The sequence below is a fragment of the Heterodontus francisci genome, chromosome 5 (assembly GCF_036365525.1).
Source record: "Heterodontus francisci isolate sHetFra1 chromosome 5, sHetFra1.hap1, whole genome shotgun sequence".
Classification (NCBI taxonomy): Eukaryota; Metazoa; Chordata; class Chondrichthyes; order Heterodontiformes; family Heterodontidae; genus Heterodontus; species Heterodontus francisci.
In genome coordinates this window covers 115,984,867-116,001,004 of record NC_090375.1, presented here as the reverse complement: position 1 = coordinate 116,001,004, position 16,138 = coordinate 115,984,867, and the positions used below count along the sequence as shown (strand labels likewise).

At 42.8% G+C, this 16,138-nt stretch overlaps 1 protein-coding gene across 2 annotated transcripts in view; it reads left to right on the top strand.

Annotated features, from left to right (window-relative positions):
- Positions 1 to 16,138, top strand: part of arfgef1 (ADP-ribosylation factor guanine nucleotide-exchange factor 1 (brefeldin A-inhibited)) — a 327,463-nt gene that overhangs the window by 249,782 nt on the left and 61,543 nt on the right. For both annotated transcript variants that reach the window (XM_068031959.1, XM_068031958.1), the window contains one exon: positions 15,816 to 15,984. In XM_068031959.1, coding sequence (XP_067888060.1) covers positions 15,816 to 15,984 — 169 coding nt within the window. The remainder of the gene's footprint in view (positions 1 to 15,815; positions 15,985 to 16,138) is intronic.

The following is a 16,138-nucleotide window of genomic DNA, read 5'->3' as shown; positions in this document are numbered from 1 at the left end:
AGGGATTGATTTAAGAAGGGGAAAATAGAGTATGAGAGTAAGCTTGCAGAGAACATAAAAATTGACTGTAAAAGCTTCTATAGATATGTAAGAGAAAAAGATTAGTGAAGACAAATGTGGGTCCCTTACAGTCAGAAACGGGGGGAATTTATAATTGACAGCAAAGAAATGGCAGACCAATTAAATACATACTTTGGTTCTGTCTTCACAAAGGAGGACACAAATTACCTCCCAGAAATGTTGGGGAACATAGGGTCTAGTGAGAAGGAGGAACTGTATGAAATCAGTATTAGTAGGGGAATGGTGTTAGGGAATTTGATGGGATTGAAGGCTGATAAATCCCCAGGGACTGATAATCTACATCCCATTCAAAAGGAAGCTCCATTTTGATTTGGACAGGATGAGTGAGTGGGGAAATACATGGCAGATGCAGTATAATTTGGATAAATGTGAAGTTGTCCACTTTAGTGGCAAAAACAGGAAGGCAGATTATTATCTGAATGGCGATAGATTGGGAAAGGGGGGTGGTGCAGCGAGACCTGGGTGTCCTTGTGCACCAGTCGCTGAAAGTAAGCATGCAGGTGCAGCAGGCAGTTAAGAAGACAAATGGTATGTTGGCCTTCATAGCGAGAGGATTTGAGTACAGGAGCAAGGATGTCTTGCTGCCATTATACAAGGCCTTGGTGAGTCAACCTCTGGAACATTGTGTGCAGTTTTGGTCTCCTTATCTGAGGAAGGATGTTCTTGCTATGGAGGGAGTGCAGCGAAGGTTCACCAGACTGATTGCTGGGATGGCAGGACTGACGTATGAAGAGAGATTGGGTTGATTAGGCTTGTATTCACTAGAGTTTAGAAGAATTAGAGGGGATCTCATAGAAACCTACAAAATTCTAACAGGACTGGAAAGACTAGATGCAGGAAGGATGTTCCTGATGGCGGGGGAGTCCAGGACCAGAGGTCTAAAGGTAAGGAGTAAGCCATTTAGGCTGAGATGAGAAATTTCTTGACCCAGGGAGTGGTGAACCTGTGGAATTCTCTACCACAGAAAGCAGTTGAGGCCAAATCATTAAATATATTCAAGAAAGAGTTAGATATAGTTCTTAGGGCTAAAGGGATCAAGGGGTACAGGGAGAAAGCAGGAACAGGGTACTGAGTTTCGATGATCAGCCATGATCGTATTGAATGGTGGAGCAGGCTCGAAGGGTCGAATGGCCTACTCCTGCTCCTATTCTTCTATGTTTCTACACCACATCAATTTCATTGCCCTCATCAGCCCTCTCAGTTATCCCTTCAAAACACTCCAGCAACTTAGTTAAACATGATTTTTGCTTAACAAATCCATGCTGGCTTTCCTTAATTAACCTGAATTTGTCTGTGTGACAATTTTATCCCAAATTATTGTTTCTATAAGTTTCCCCAGCACCGTTTAAATTGACTGGCCTGTAGTTGCTGGGCTTATCTTTACATCCTTTTTTGAACAAGGGTGTAACATTTGCAATTGTCCACCACCCCTGAGTCTAAGGAAGACTGGAAAGTTATGGCCAATGCCTCTGCAATTTCCGCACTCACTTCCCTCAGTATCTTTGGATGCATCTCATCTGGCCATGGTGCTTTCTCAGCTTAAAATATAGACAGCCTATCTAATACCTCATTAATTTTAAATCCTTCTCGTGCATTAATTACCTCCTCTTGACTGTGGTCTTGGTCGCATCTTCTTCCTTGGTAAAGACAGATGCAAAGTATTCGTTTAATACCTCAGCTATTCCCCCTGCCTCCATGCGCAAATCCTCCTTTTGATCCCTAATCGGCTCTACTCCTTTTACCATCGTTTTACTATTTATATGTCTCTCGAAGACTTTGGGGTTCCCTTTTATATTAGCTGCCAGTATTTTTTCATGCTCCCTATTTGCTTCTGTTATTTACTTTTTCACTTCCCCTCTGGACCTTCTACATTCAGCCTGGTTCACCATTGTATTTTCTAACTGACATCTGTCATGAGCACACTTTTTCTTCTTCGTCTTCATCTCTATCTTTTTTGTCATCCAGGGAGATCTGGATTTGTTTGCCCTACCTTACCTTCCAAGGAATATACCTTGACTGTACCCGAACTATCTCTTCTTTGAAGATAGCCCATTGCTCAACTACCGGTTTTCTTGCCAGTCATTGATTCCAGTTTATTTGGCCCAGATCCATTCTTACCCCTTTGAAGCTGGCTTTCCTCAGTTAATTATTCTTACTCTAGATTGTTCTTCGTCCTTTCCCGTAGTCAACCTGAACCTTATGATACAATGATCACTGTCCCCTAAATGTTCTCCTACTGATATTTGATCCACTTAGCTCACCTCATTCCCAAGAACCAGATCCAGCAGTGCTCCCCTCTCGTTGGACTGGTAAAAGTACTGCTGTAGAAAATTGTCCTGAACACTCTAGGAACTCTTGCCCCTCTCTACCCTTTACACTTCTACAATCCCAGTCTGTATTCGGGTAATTAAAGTCCCTCATTATAACTACTCTATAATTCTTGCACCACTCTGTAAATTCCTTGCACATTTGTTCTTCTGCATCCTTTGCACTAGTTGGTGGCCTATAGACTACACTGAGCAATGTACTTGCACCCTTTTTGTTCCTTGGCTCTAGCCAAATAGAGTCTGTCCTTGACCTTTCTGGGATATCCTTTCTCTCAAGCACTGTAATGCTTTCCTTAATCAATACCGCCACTCTGCCTCCTTTTCTTCCTTTTCTATCTTTGTTGAACACCTTGTATCCAGGAATATTTAACACCCAGTCCTGCCCTTCTTTGAGCCAGGTCTCTGATATCGCCACAACATTATATTCCCACATGTCAATCTGTGTCTGTAATTCACCAATCTTATTAACTACACTCCATGCATTCACATACATGCACATTAGCCCTGATCTAGACTTTATTACTTCCTCCCTATTCTGCACCCACCTAATAACTTACTATTCCCTATTCTATACTGTCTTTCCCAGTATTCTGTGCACCATGGTAGTACTGTCTAGCACACTCACCTCAAGCACTTATTCCTCTTTTCTACTCCTATATGCTAGTGCCCATCCCCCTGCTAATTTAGTTTAAACCCTCCCCAACAAAACCAGTGAACCTCCCCACGAGGACATTGATCCGAGTCCTGTTGAGGTGCAACCCGTCCATTTTGAATAGGTGTCTCCTGCCCAATGCCCCAAGAATCTGAAGCTCTCCCTTCTGGACCATACTTCAAGCCATGCATTGATCTTCGTTATCTTCCTATTTCTACTCTCGCTAGCATATGGCACTGGGAGTAATCTAGAGATTACTACCCTCGAGGTCCTACTCTTTAACTTCCTCCATAGCTCCTGAAAATCTGACGATGGGACTTCAATACCTGCCTTTGCTATGTCATTAGTACCAACATGCACCATAACTTTCGGCTCACTCCCTTCCCCCTGCAGAATATCCTGTACCCTCTCCATGATGTCCTTTACCATGGCACCAGAGAGGCACCACACCATGTGGGACTCATGATAACTGTTACAGAAATGCATATCTGTCCTCCTGACAATGGAATCACCTATAACAACTGCATTTCTCCGCTTTGCTTTACAGTCCCTTGCCCATTGGTGCCATAGTTTGGATTGCACTCCTTCAAGGTGTTGTCACTGTCAGCAGTCTCCAAAGCTGAGTACAGTTTGAGAGTGGCACACACCCCTAAGACTCCTGCACTTCCTGCCTCTTCCTACTCTTCCGGATGGGCCACCCATCTACTATCCTGAATTCCTACTGCCCGTGGGGTGACCACCTCCTGGAATTAATGATCCAGAAAATATCCTGCTGGATGGTTTTCTAGAGCAGTATGTTGAGGAACAGACTTGAGAACATGCTATTTTAGATCTAGTCTTATGTAATGAGAAAGGACTAATTAATAATCTTGTCGTAAAATAACCTTTCGGGATGAGTGACCATAATATGACAGAATTTTACATTATGTTTGAAAATGAGGTAGTTCAATCTGAAGCCAGAGTGTTACATTTGGACAAAGGAAATTATGAAGGTATGAGTGGCAAATTGGCTGAGGTAGATTGAGAAAATACAGTAAAAGGCATGACAGTACAGTGTCAATAGATAGTCTTTAAAGAAATATTACAGCAACAATACATTCCTTCAAGGCACAAAAACTCCAAAAGTAAAGGCAGTCAACTGTGGATAACAAAGGAAGTTGAGGATTGTATAAGATTAAAAGAAAAGGCCTATAAAGTTGCCAGAAACAGTAGTAAACATGAGGATTGGGAGGATTTTAGAATACAGCAAAGGAGGACCAAGAAACTGATAGAGAGAATAGAATATGAATGTAAGCTAGCAAAAAATATAAAAACCGACTGTAAAAGCTTCTATCGGTACGTAAAAAGGAAACATTTGGCTAAGACAAATGTGGGTCCATTACAGGCTGAGTTAGGAGAATTTATAATGGGGAATAGAGAAATGGCAGAGAAGCTAAATGATTACTTTGTGTCTTGTCTTCACTGAGGAAGGTGCAAGAAATCTCCCAGAATTAGAGATCCAAGGGATTAGGGAGAATGAGGAATTGAAGGAAATTAGTATTAGTAAGAAGGTTGTATTGGAGAAATTGATGGGGCTGAAGGTTGATAAGTTCCCAGGACCTGATATTCTACATCCCAGAGTTTTTAAAGAGGTCGCGATGGAGATAGTGGATGCATTGGTGATCATCTTCCAAAATTCTATAGATCCTGGAGCGGTTCCTGCAGTTTGGAAGGTCGCAAATGTCACCCCACTATTTAAGAAGGGAGGGAGAGAGAAAACAGGGAATTACAGACCTGTTAGCCTTACATCAGTCGTTGGGAAAATGCTGGAATCTATTCTAAAGGATGTGATAAATGGACACTTGGATAATTATGATCTGGTTGGGCATAGTCAACATGGATTTATGAATGGGAAATCATGTTTGACGAACCTGTTGGAGTTTTCTGACGATGTTACTAACAGAATTGATAAAGGGGAGTTGGTGGACATGGTATACCTGGATTTTCAGAATGCTTTTTTTCAAGTCCCCCACAGGAGGTTGGTTAGCAAAATCGAAGCACATGGGATAGGAGGTAATATACTGGCATGGATTAGGATTGGTTAACAGGCAGAAAGCAGAGAGTAGGAATAAAAGGATCGTTCTCGCGTTGGCAGGCTGTGACTAGTGAGGTACCGCAGGGATCAAGTGCTTGGGCCCCAGCTGTTCACAATATATATCAGTGATTTTGAGGTGTGGACAAAATGTATTTCCAAGTTCCTAGATGACATAAAACTAGGTGGGAATGTGTGTTGTAAGGAAGATGCAAAGCGGCTGCAAGGGGATTTGGACAGACTAAGTGAGTGAGCAAGAACGTGGCAGATGGAATATAATGTGGAAAAATGTGAGGTTATCCACTTTGGAAGGAGGGATAGATGTGTAGAGTATTTCTTAAATGGTAAGAGATTAGAAAGTGTAGATATACAAAGGGATCTGGGTGTTCTTGTCAGTAAGTCACTGAAAGCTAACATGTAGGTGCAGCAAGCAATTAAGAAGGCTAATGGTACGTTACGGATTTGAGTACAGAAGTAGTGAAGTCTTGCTTCAATTGTATAGAATCTTGGTTAGACTGCACCTGGAGTACTGTGTGCAGTTTTGCTCCCCTTACATTAGGAAGGATATTACTGCCATGGAGGGAGTGCAACAAAGCTTCAGCAGACGTGTTCCCAGGATGGTGGGACTGTCCTATGAAGAGAGATTGGGAAAACTGGGCCTGTATTCTCTAGAGTTTCAAAGAATGAGAGGTGATCTCATTGAAACCTACAAAATACTTAAAGGGAGAGACAGGGTAGATGCAGATAAGATGTTCCCCCTGGTTGGGGAGTCTAGAACCAGGGGGCACAATTTCAAAATAAGGGGGAAGTCACTTGGGGCAGAGATGAGGAGAAATTGCTTTACTCAGAGGATTGTGAATCTTTGGAATTCTCTACCCCAGAGGGCTGTAGAAGCTCAGTCATTGAGTATGTTTAAAGCAGAGATTGATGGATTTCTAAATACCAATGATATAAGGAGATATGAGAGTAGTGTGGGCAAAAGGCATTGAAGTGGATGATCAGCTATGATTGTCTTGAATGGTGGGTCATGCTCGATGGGCTGAATGGCCTTCTGCTGTTCCTATGTTTCTGACGCTCCACAGTGATTCTAGCTGCCCCTCAAGCCCAGAAATCCTGAGCTGAAGTAGCTGGAGACACTTCCTACACATGTGGTTGCCCAGGACACATGAATTGTCCTGAAGTTTCCACATGGTGCAGGAATTGCAAGCAGCAGGTCTTAAAAGAAGGGCTGCAGAGATAGTGGATGCATTTGTTTGTAATCTTCCAAAATTCCCTCGATTCTTGCAAGGTCCCAGTAGATTGGAAAACTGCCAATGTAACACCTCTACTCAAGAAAGGAGGGAGACAGAAAGCAGGAAACTATAGGTCAGTTAACCTAATAACTGTCATTGGGAAATTGCTAGAATTCATTATTAAGGAAGTAATAGCAGGGCATTTCGAAAACTATATTGCAATCAGGCAGAGTCAACATGGTTTTATGAAAGGGAAATCATGTTTGACATATTTATTAGAGTTCGTTGATGTAACAAGTAAGGTGGATAAGGCGAAACCAATAAATGTAGTGCATTTGGATTTCTAAAAGGCATTCGATAAGGTGCCACATAAAAAGTTATTGCATAAGTCAAGACCAGACTGAGTTGGAGTAATGTATTAGCATGGATTGAGGGTTGGCTAACTAACAGGAAACAGAGTCTGGATAAATGGTGCATTTTCAGGTTGGCAAACTGTTACTGCTGGCGTGCCACAGGGATCAGTGCTGGGGCCTCGGCTATTTGCAATCTATAGTAATGACTTGGATGAAGGGACCGAGTGTATTGTAGCTAAATTTGAGGACGATACAAAAATAGGTAGGAAAACAAGTTGTGAGGAGGACACGAAAGTATCTGCAAAGAGATATAGATAAGTTGTGAGTGGGCAAAAATTTGGCAGATGGAGTATAATGTGAACCTGTCAACTTTGACAGGACGAATAGAAAAGCAGTATATTATTTGATTGGAGAGAGACTGCAGAACTCTACGGTACAGAGGGATCTGGGTGTCCTGGTACATATATCACCACAAGTTACTATGTAAGAACAGCAAGTGATTATTATCATTTAGTGAATGCAAATCCCCGAAGCCAAGCGATAGCCTGCTCATTTGCTGAGTTTAAGGTGATTAGTCCGCAACTTAGTCTGTAGAGGCGATACTCCTCAGTAACGTGCAGCATTGTTTGTGTGTCTCTCCACAAATGCATAATGGGTTTGTACTGAGGCCCCACCGGTGGAGGTTGGCTGCGCAGGGGCCCTGGCTTGTCTGCAAGAGCGGAAGCACAATTTGTGAGTATAGCTAAGCTGGAATTCCTTTAAATTATGGAATGGTTACAGCACAGAAGGAGGCCATTCAGCCCATTGTGTCCCTGCCAGCTCTGTACAAGAGCGCCTTACCGATTCCTACTCTTGCATTTTCTCCAGAGTCCTGCAAATTTTTTCTCTTCGGTTAATTATCCAATTCTCTTTTGAAGGCCTTAATTGAATCCCCTCCACCACACTCTCGGTGCATTCTAGATCCTAACCACTTGCTGCATAAAAAAAGTTTTTCACATGTTTGCCAATCATCTTAAATCTGTGTCCTCTGGTTTTCGATCCTTCCGTCAATGGGAGCAATTTCTCCCACTCTACTCTGCTCAGACCCCTCATGATTTTGAATACCTCTATCCAATCTCTTCTTAACCTCTTCTCCAAGGAGAGCAGCCTCAGCTTCTCCAATCTATCCAACTAACACAAGTTCCTCATCCCTGGAACAATTCTCGTGAATCTTTTCTGCACCCTCTCTAATGCCCTCACATCCTTCCTAAAGTGTGGTGCCCAGAACTGGACACAATACTACAGTTGAGGCCAGACCAATGCTTTATTCAGGTTTATCATAACTTTCTTTCTATTGTCCCTATTTATAAAGTCGAGGATCCTATATGCTTTGTCAACCACTTTCTAGACCTGCTCTGCTACCGTCAGTGATTTGTACACAGAGACCTCCAGGTCCCTCTGCTCCTGCACCCCTTTTAAAATTGTACCCTTTGTATTGCTTCCTTGTTCTTCCTACCCAAATGTATCACTTCACACTTCCCTGCATTAAATTTAAGTTACCACTTTTTTTTAGTTATTCGTTTCATGGGATTTGGGCGTCACTGGCATGATCAGCATTTGTTGTCCATCCCTAATTGCCCTTGAGAAGGTGGTGGTGAGCTGCCTTCTTAAACCGCTGCAGTCCATCTGGTGCGGGTATACCCACAGTGCTGTTAGGGAGGGAGTTCCAGGATTTTGATCCAGCGACATTGGATCAACTTTTATGTTAGCTTCCAGTCTCTTTGCTTCTCTTATTTGTTTCTTCACTTCCCCTCTGAACCTTCTCGATTCAGCCTGGTTCTCAATTGTATTATCGTCCTGCCATCTCTCATATGCACCCTTTTTCTGCTTCATCTTACTGTTTCTTTCGTCATCCAGAGGACTCTGGATTTGTTTGCCCTATCTATCCCCCTCATGGAAATGTGCCTCAACCCCTTTACCCGAACTATCTCTTTAAAGGCAGTCCATTGTTCCTTTGCAGTTTGGCCTGCCAGTCTTAGATTCCATTTTATCTGGGCCAGATCCGTTTTCAACCTATTGAAGTTGGCCCTCTCTCAATTAGTTATTGTAACCCTGGATTGCTTCTTGTCCTTTGCCACAGCCAACCTAACCCTTATGGCACTATGATCACTGTCCCTTAAATGTTCACTTACTGACCCTGATGTACTCGACTCACCTCATTCCCCAGAACCAGATCTGGCAATGCCTCCTTCCTTTTTGGGTTGGAAACTTACTGATGTGGAGAATATATTAATGATTTGGATTTAAATGTGGGAGGCATGATTGGGAAATTTGCTGATGACACAAAAATGTGTTAATAGTGAAGAGGATAGCCGTAGACTAGGGGATGTGAGAGGGAAAAAATGGGATCAATGGAGGATTAGTATAAATGGGTGGTTGATGGTCGGTGCGGACTCATTGGGCCGAAGGGCCTGTTTCGGTGCTGTATCTCTCTATGACTCTAATGGTTTGGTTGAGTGGGCGGGAAAGTGGCAAATGGAATTCAATCAAGAGAAGTGTGAGGTAATGCATTTGGGGAGGGCAAATAAAGCAAGGGAATACACAATAAACGGGAGGATATTGAGAAGGATAGAAGAAGTGAGAGACTTTGGAGTGCATGTCAACAGGTGGCAGGATAGGTAGATAGAGTGGTGAAGACGACATATGGATTGCTTTCCTTTATTGGCCGAGGTATAGAATACAAAAGCAGGGATGTGATCCTGGAACTATTTAAAACACTGGTTAGGCCACAGCTGGAGTATTGCGTACAGTTCTGGTCACCACATTACAGGATGGACATAATTGATGTGGAAAGAATATAGAGGAGATTTACAAGAATGTTGCCAGGGCTTGAAGGTTGCAGCTATGAGGAAAGATTGGATAGGCTAGGCTTGTTTTCTCTGGAGCTGAGGGGAGATTTAATTGAGGTGTACAAAATTATGAGGAGCTTGGCGGGGAGGTCAGTTACTAGGACTCTGGCGCATGTGTCAAAGGATAACCTATGTTACATTTGTGGTCCACCTCCAATGATAGAGGCTGTTTCTCAACAGCTGGAAAAGCTTGGTGTCCCTAAAGAAAGCATAATTTTTAAGGTAATTGCTCGAAGGATTAAAGGGGACATAAGGAGAAACTTTTTCACCCAGAGGGTAGTGGGTGTCTGGATTTCGCTGCCAGGAACGGTGGTGGGGGCAGAAACCCTCAATTCTTTTAAAAGGTACCTGGACATGTACCTGCAGCACTGTAACCTGCAAGGCTATGGACCAGGTGCTGGAAGGTGGGATTAGATTGGGCGGCTAGTTTTTTCAGCCGGTACGGACACGATGGGCTGAATGGCCTCCTGTGCTGTAATTGTTCTATGGTTCTAACACACTCTAGAAACTCTTTACCCTCACTTCCCTTTGCACGATTAGTATCCAAGTTTGTTCTAGGATAATTAAAACCCCTCCTTCTAACTACTCTAATTCTTGCACCTCTCTGGAATTTCCTTGAAAATTTGTTCCTCTATATCTTTCCCACTAGTTGGTGGCCTATAGAATACACCTAGCAATGTAATAATACTTCATTTTTTTTTTTAGCTCTAACCAAATAGATTCTGTCCTTGACCCCTCATGGACATTTTCTCTCTCCAGCACTGTAATGTTCTCCTTAATCAATATTGCCACCTCCTCCTTTCTTTTCTTCCCTATCTTACCTGACCACCTTGTATCCAGGAATATTGAGTATCTAGTCCTGTCCTTTTTTGAGCCAGGTCTCTGTTATCGCCACAACAAATTTCCATATGGCTACCTGCAGCTCACCAACCTTATTTATCACACTCCGTGCATTCACATCCATGCACTGTAGATCTAATTCAGATCTTATTACATTCCTTCTTACTCTGACCCCACCTAATACTTACTATTTCCTACTCTAGTGCTGTCTTTTCTAATTCTGTGCAATATTGCTTCCTTGTGATCACACCCCTACCAAGTTAGTTTAAACCCTCCCAAATAGCACTGGCAAAGACATTGGTTCCGGCTCTGTTCAGCTGCAACTCGTTCGGCCTCTAGAGCTCCCATCTCCCCAGAACCAGTCCCAATGTCTCAGGAATCTAAAGCCCTCCCTCCTACACCAACTCTCCAGCCACGCATTCATCTGCTGTGCCCTCATATTTCTGTGCTTACTTGCATGTGATACTGGGAATAATCAAGAGATTACTACATTCTGAGGTCCTGCTCGCAAGTTTCTTTCCTAGCTCCCTAAACTCTGCCTTTAGGAACACATTCCTCTTTCTACCTATGTAGTTGGTACTGATATGGACCACGACCATTGGTTCTTCACCCTCCCACCTCAGACTGTCCTGCAGCTGCTCAGTGACATCCTCGACCATGGCACCAGGGAGGCAACATATCATTCTGGATTCACGTCGGCGGCCATTGAAATGCTTATCTGTTCCCCTAACTATTGAACCCGCTATCACTATTGCTTTTCCAGTCTTCCTGCGGGCCCGCTGTACAGCTGAGCCTGCTATGGACTAGACTCTGGCTGTACATCCCAAATGAACCATCACTTTCACCAGTCTTTAGAATGGAATACTGGTTGGAGAGTGAGATGCAGTCAGGAGACTCTTGCACTTCCTGCCTGGTCCTTCTTGACTACCTGGCGGTCACCCATTTACTCTCTGCCTGCATAATGTTAAGCAGCAGTGTGACCACATCTATAAACATGCTATACTTGAAACTCTCCTCGCGGATGTGCTGCAGTGACACCAATTGCTGCTCAAGCTCTAAAACCTGGAGCTCAAGCAACTCCAGCTGACAACATTTCCTGCACATGTGGTTGTCCAGGACACAAGAAGTGTCTTGTAAGTTCCACGTGGAACAGGATGTGCACTCCAGGCGATTGATCTGTCCTGTCATGCCTCTATTTATTAGACTATTAACTGACTTAACACAAGTAACCTTAGTGTCTTGGTAGTACAGAACTTGAGTATTGCTGAAAGAAGAGGCATACTGTCGAAGCTTTTTGTCTTGCACTCATCAGGACTGCAAGAATGCCCAATTTCAAAGGGAGCAACAACCTCAAGGCAGCTCATTACTCTTAAACAAATCTAACAAACGTGTTTGTAACTTGCTTTTGAACAGGGCTGTGTGGTCATGCTTGGAGATGTGTCCATTGGATACGAATTAGGACCAGTCATTAAGAGGGGCGTGCATTTTGTCAGTAGAGTCACGCTTGTTAAAAATGACTATTCGAGTCCCTTTATCAGGTCACAGATGTGAAACCTTAACTCTGTTTCTCTCTCCAGAGCTGCCAGACCTGCTGAGTAATTCCAACACTTACTGTTTTTATTTCAGATTTCCAGCATTTTGATTTTATTGCAATTCTGTATGCCTGGGTTGGCCTTGCAACGCCGCCAGACATTTGCGCTGCATGTGAAAATGGGACAGGTCATTGGGCATCCCACAATATGCATGCGCTAGATCAGCTAGATACGCTTTCAAGGACTCAGCGTTTTCATTGGACGCTGGTTTGCAGCAGGATAGCTGAGAATAGAGGAGTTCAAACTCAACAAATACTACTTCCCATTTGATATGCAATTTGGGAACACCAAAATTGAAGCCACGCACGAGGACAAACTCCCCACTTTCAGAGAGTACATGATTGGACAGATTCACTACACTATTCACTATTGAGGCAATATAATGGCACAAATGGATCAAATCAAAAAATGAAAGAAATTTGCACACCTCAGACCAAGCGCAGCATAGGGCACAATGTCGATTAGTAATCCTACAATCAATCTGTTCAATCTCGCCCTGCATGAATGCTCGCTCGATCGTGGGACTGTCTGACTTTAGCATTATCAGTACGCTTGGAAAGGAACACTGGCACAACCTTGGGTCTAATACATTCTCTGAGAAATTCAGTAGATAACTTGCCCATTCTAAACTTAACTGTGAGTTGAACTATGTTGTTGATATCCCAAATTTGGTCTTTGTTGTATCTCTGTCTCAGGTGTACAGATAGTTGCTTGGTAGTATAGAACTTGAGTATTGCTGAAAAAGAGACATGCCGTTGAAGCTATTCTTCTTACACTCATCAGGACAGACACAAGAATGCCAAATTTCAAAAAGAGCAACAATTTATACTGCATGAGAAAAGGGTGCTGATTGGTTGGCAAGTTGACTCTGTTTGAGGCGTTGCCATGGAGAATGCACCAGGGAACTATTGTTCCCTGTGCTTTTGTTTAATTCAAAATGGTGCACCGCCTGGTCATGATCCTTCTGCCTGCAGAGGACATGTTCCTGCATATGGATATATGTAGCTTCTAGCAGGCGTAAGTGAGTCACATTGTGAGCCCGACTGATGAACTTAAATCAGTTATTGATGTAATTCTTAGCACACTCAGGATTGTTAATGAAGTGTGCTGTCCAATTAGGTTCTGAGATTTGCAAGGCCGAGCTGGTTGAGTATGGTCAGTACTTTTCCTATTGCGAACAGCCAAAGGTACGTACTGTTTGATGCGATCCACCAGTCGTTGGGACGTAGGCCTACGTACCTGGCGTCGCATCGACACTGGTATTCATATACCACATTACTCATTTGTGTGGTAGGCAGAACATCAATTTGGCTTGACGACAGTATTCTGTTAGTGAAAAATACCACTTGTGTTGCTACTGCATAGTAGCACTGTAAAATAAATTTAAGACTTAAATAAATAAACACTCATCAGGTACTCACCAATCAGCTGATCCCTTATGCAAATATAACTTTAAGTATTTTTGTGTCTCCCTGTCACTTGCAGTCCTTCACCTCCAGGCTGGGCTCTCCAATTTTTGAACTAATCGATCAGATTCTAAACATTACTCAACGCACTGAACTTATATACTTAGCTTAAAAAAAAAGACTCGGGTTCTGCTTTTCCTCCCCCTCTCTGTTGATTGTGATGTAGCTCTGACACCACTTTTTGATTTCTCCTATGTTTGATTTGGCTCCAAGCTCCTGGTATGCTTTTGGAATCGCTGCTCTGTTCCTACTCCTTTATATCCAGCCTCTGATCTCTTGGTGCGCTTTTGAATCTCCGTTCTGCTCCCACCCCTTTTTGTCTGGCCACCGATCTCCTGGCCTGCTTTTTTCTAAATAAGTCATTGGTTCACCTCAAGCAGTGTCACACTTCAATATTTATTTTGAAATATCGCGGTCATCATTTTTTTCTGTGTGAAAATGTTTTAAATCATAGTAGAAAACCTTGTTTAGGACAAGGGACTAAACAGGCTGCAAAGGAACTAGCCTCTGTTACTCCCAAACCATGTGTATATCAGGGTAGAAAATTTAGAAAGGCTTTTATACGTGGTTTTATTGCAGCGTGCTGCAAGAATGGAAGAATGACTCAAGTCAGGTCAGTCATTTAACATGCTCATAAAATAAATGTTATTTTGCGCATGTGACTTTAAATTCTTATGCAGCATACTTCATGAGGGTTGTTTATTCTGTTTTGAAACAAAGACTTGCATTTATATAGTGCCATTCACAATGCCAGGACATACCAAAGCGCTTCATCGGCAATAAAGTACTTTAGAAGTATAGTCACTGTCATCATGTAGGAAACATGGCAGTCAATTTGTGCACACCAAGCTCCCACAAACAACAATGTGATAATAGCCAGATAATCTCTCTCAGGTTGGGGAATAAATGTTGGCCTGAACACAGGGCCAGAACTCCCCTGCACATCTTCAAAATAGTGCCATGGGATCTTTTACATCCTGAGAGAGCAGGCGGGGCCTCAATTTAATGTCTGATCTGAACGACGGCACCTCTGACAGTGCCGTACTCTCTCAGTACTACCCTAGAGTGTCGGCTTAGATTTTTGCACTCAGTCGCTAGGCTGGGGCATGAACCCGCAACCATCGGACTCAAAGGCAAGAGTGTTATCCGCTGAGCCACAACTGTTGCTACATTTGATGCCCACACCCCAACACTTAAAAAGGTGTAACTAAGTTATCATTTCTTCATAAGATTATGACTTCAGTAGCACCCCTTAATTCTAAATTTCATGTTTACGGCAGGATTGTGAACTAATACAAGAGCGAAGGTATAACTCTGGTATCAGATCAGCCATCTGTATCAGCTTGTTAGATGGCTGACCTAACTTCCGAGTTATGCTTCCATTTTTCGAAATAATAACTGCATTTTACACTTTAACATGTTGCATAAATCCAGTATACCACACAAAATACAAGAGGTGACACTTTACACACTTTTTTTATTCGTTCATGGGATGTGGGCATCGCTGGCTAGGCCAGCATTTATTGCCCATCCCTAATTGCCCTTGAGAAGGTGGTGCTGAGCTGCCTCCTTGAACCGCTGCAGTCCATGTAGAGTAGGTATACCCACAGTGCTGTTAGGAAGGGAGTTGCAGGATTTTGACCCAGCAACAGTGAAGGAACAGCAATATAGTTCCAAGTCAGTATGGTGTGTGGCTTGGAGGGGAACCTGCAGATGGTGATGTTCCCATGAATCTGCTGCCCTTGTCCTTCTAGTTGTTCGAGGTCGCGGGTTTGGAAGGTGCTATCTGTGGAATCTTGGTGCGTTGCCTCCTGCAACTGTAACTCCACCCTCTAACATCAAAGATGGCAGTGTTACCCACATTGTTAACAGTCAACGTTTATCACACTGCCACAACTTAGCCTGTAGCAAGCCTAACTTTTTTAGAGCTGCTGACTCATTGGATTTTGTACTCTCCAGGCAAGTATACTACAGATCAAGTTGTCTAGGTGAGGATTCCATGTGCCATAACTACTTCTAAATGGGAATAGAGGGACAGTGACACTGATCTAGAAATTTGGCATGACCTGCTCATTGGGTGCTAGTAAAGGTTTCATGGGATAGCTGTACTGCATTTTTGTCACTTTCAGTAAATCGTGGCTCTGGTTTCTACTTCTGTGGGGTGATTTAGTGGTTCATAATGGAGGTTATGAACACTCCACTCATTAGAACATCTCAATCTTACTTTGTGTTGCTGTTCAAAGACTTGAGATGTGTTAATGTGTAAGGTCAGAACTGATAAGAAAATTCAGTATTTTTCTTTACCATTTACAGAGAGATGCAATTGATACTGATGTACATGTTGAAAAGCAAGACCAGGGAATGTATCACTACCTAACTTCAAAACAGCTTTTCAAGCTCCTAGACTGCCTACTCGAGTCTCATCGATTTGCCAAGTCCTTCAATTCTAACAATGAACAGAGGACTGCACTATGGAAAGCAGGTGTGTAATGTGTGTTTAATAATTATACCATGAAATTAACTGTACATGACCACCACAGGAACAGTAGAATGGCCTGAGAAATTCATCCACACCATAACCACAGTCATAAAAAATTAATGTTGGAAGCAATTGTTAATGCCAAATGTTTGAATAG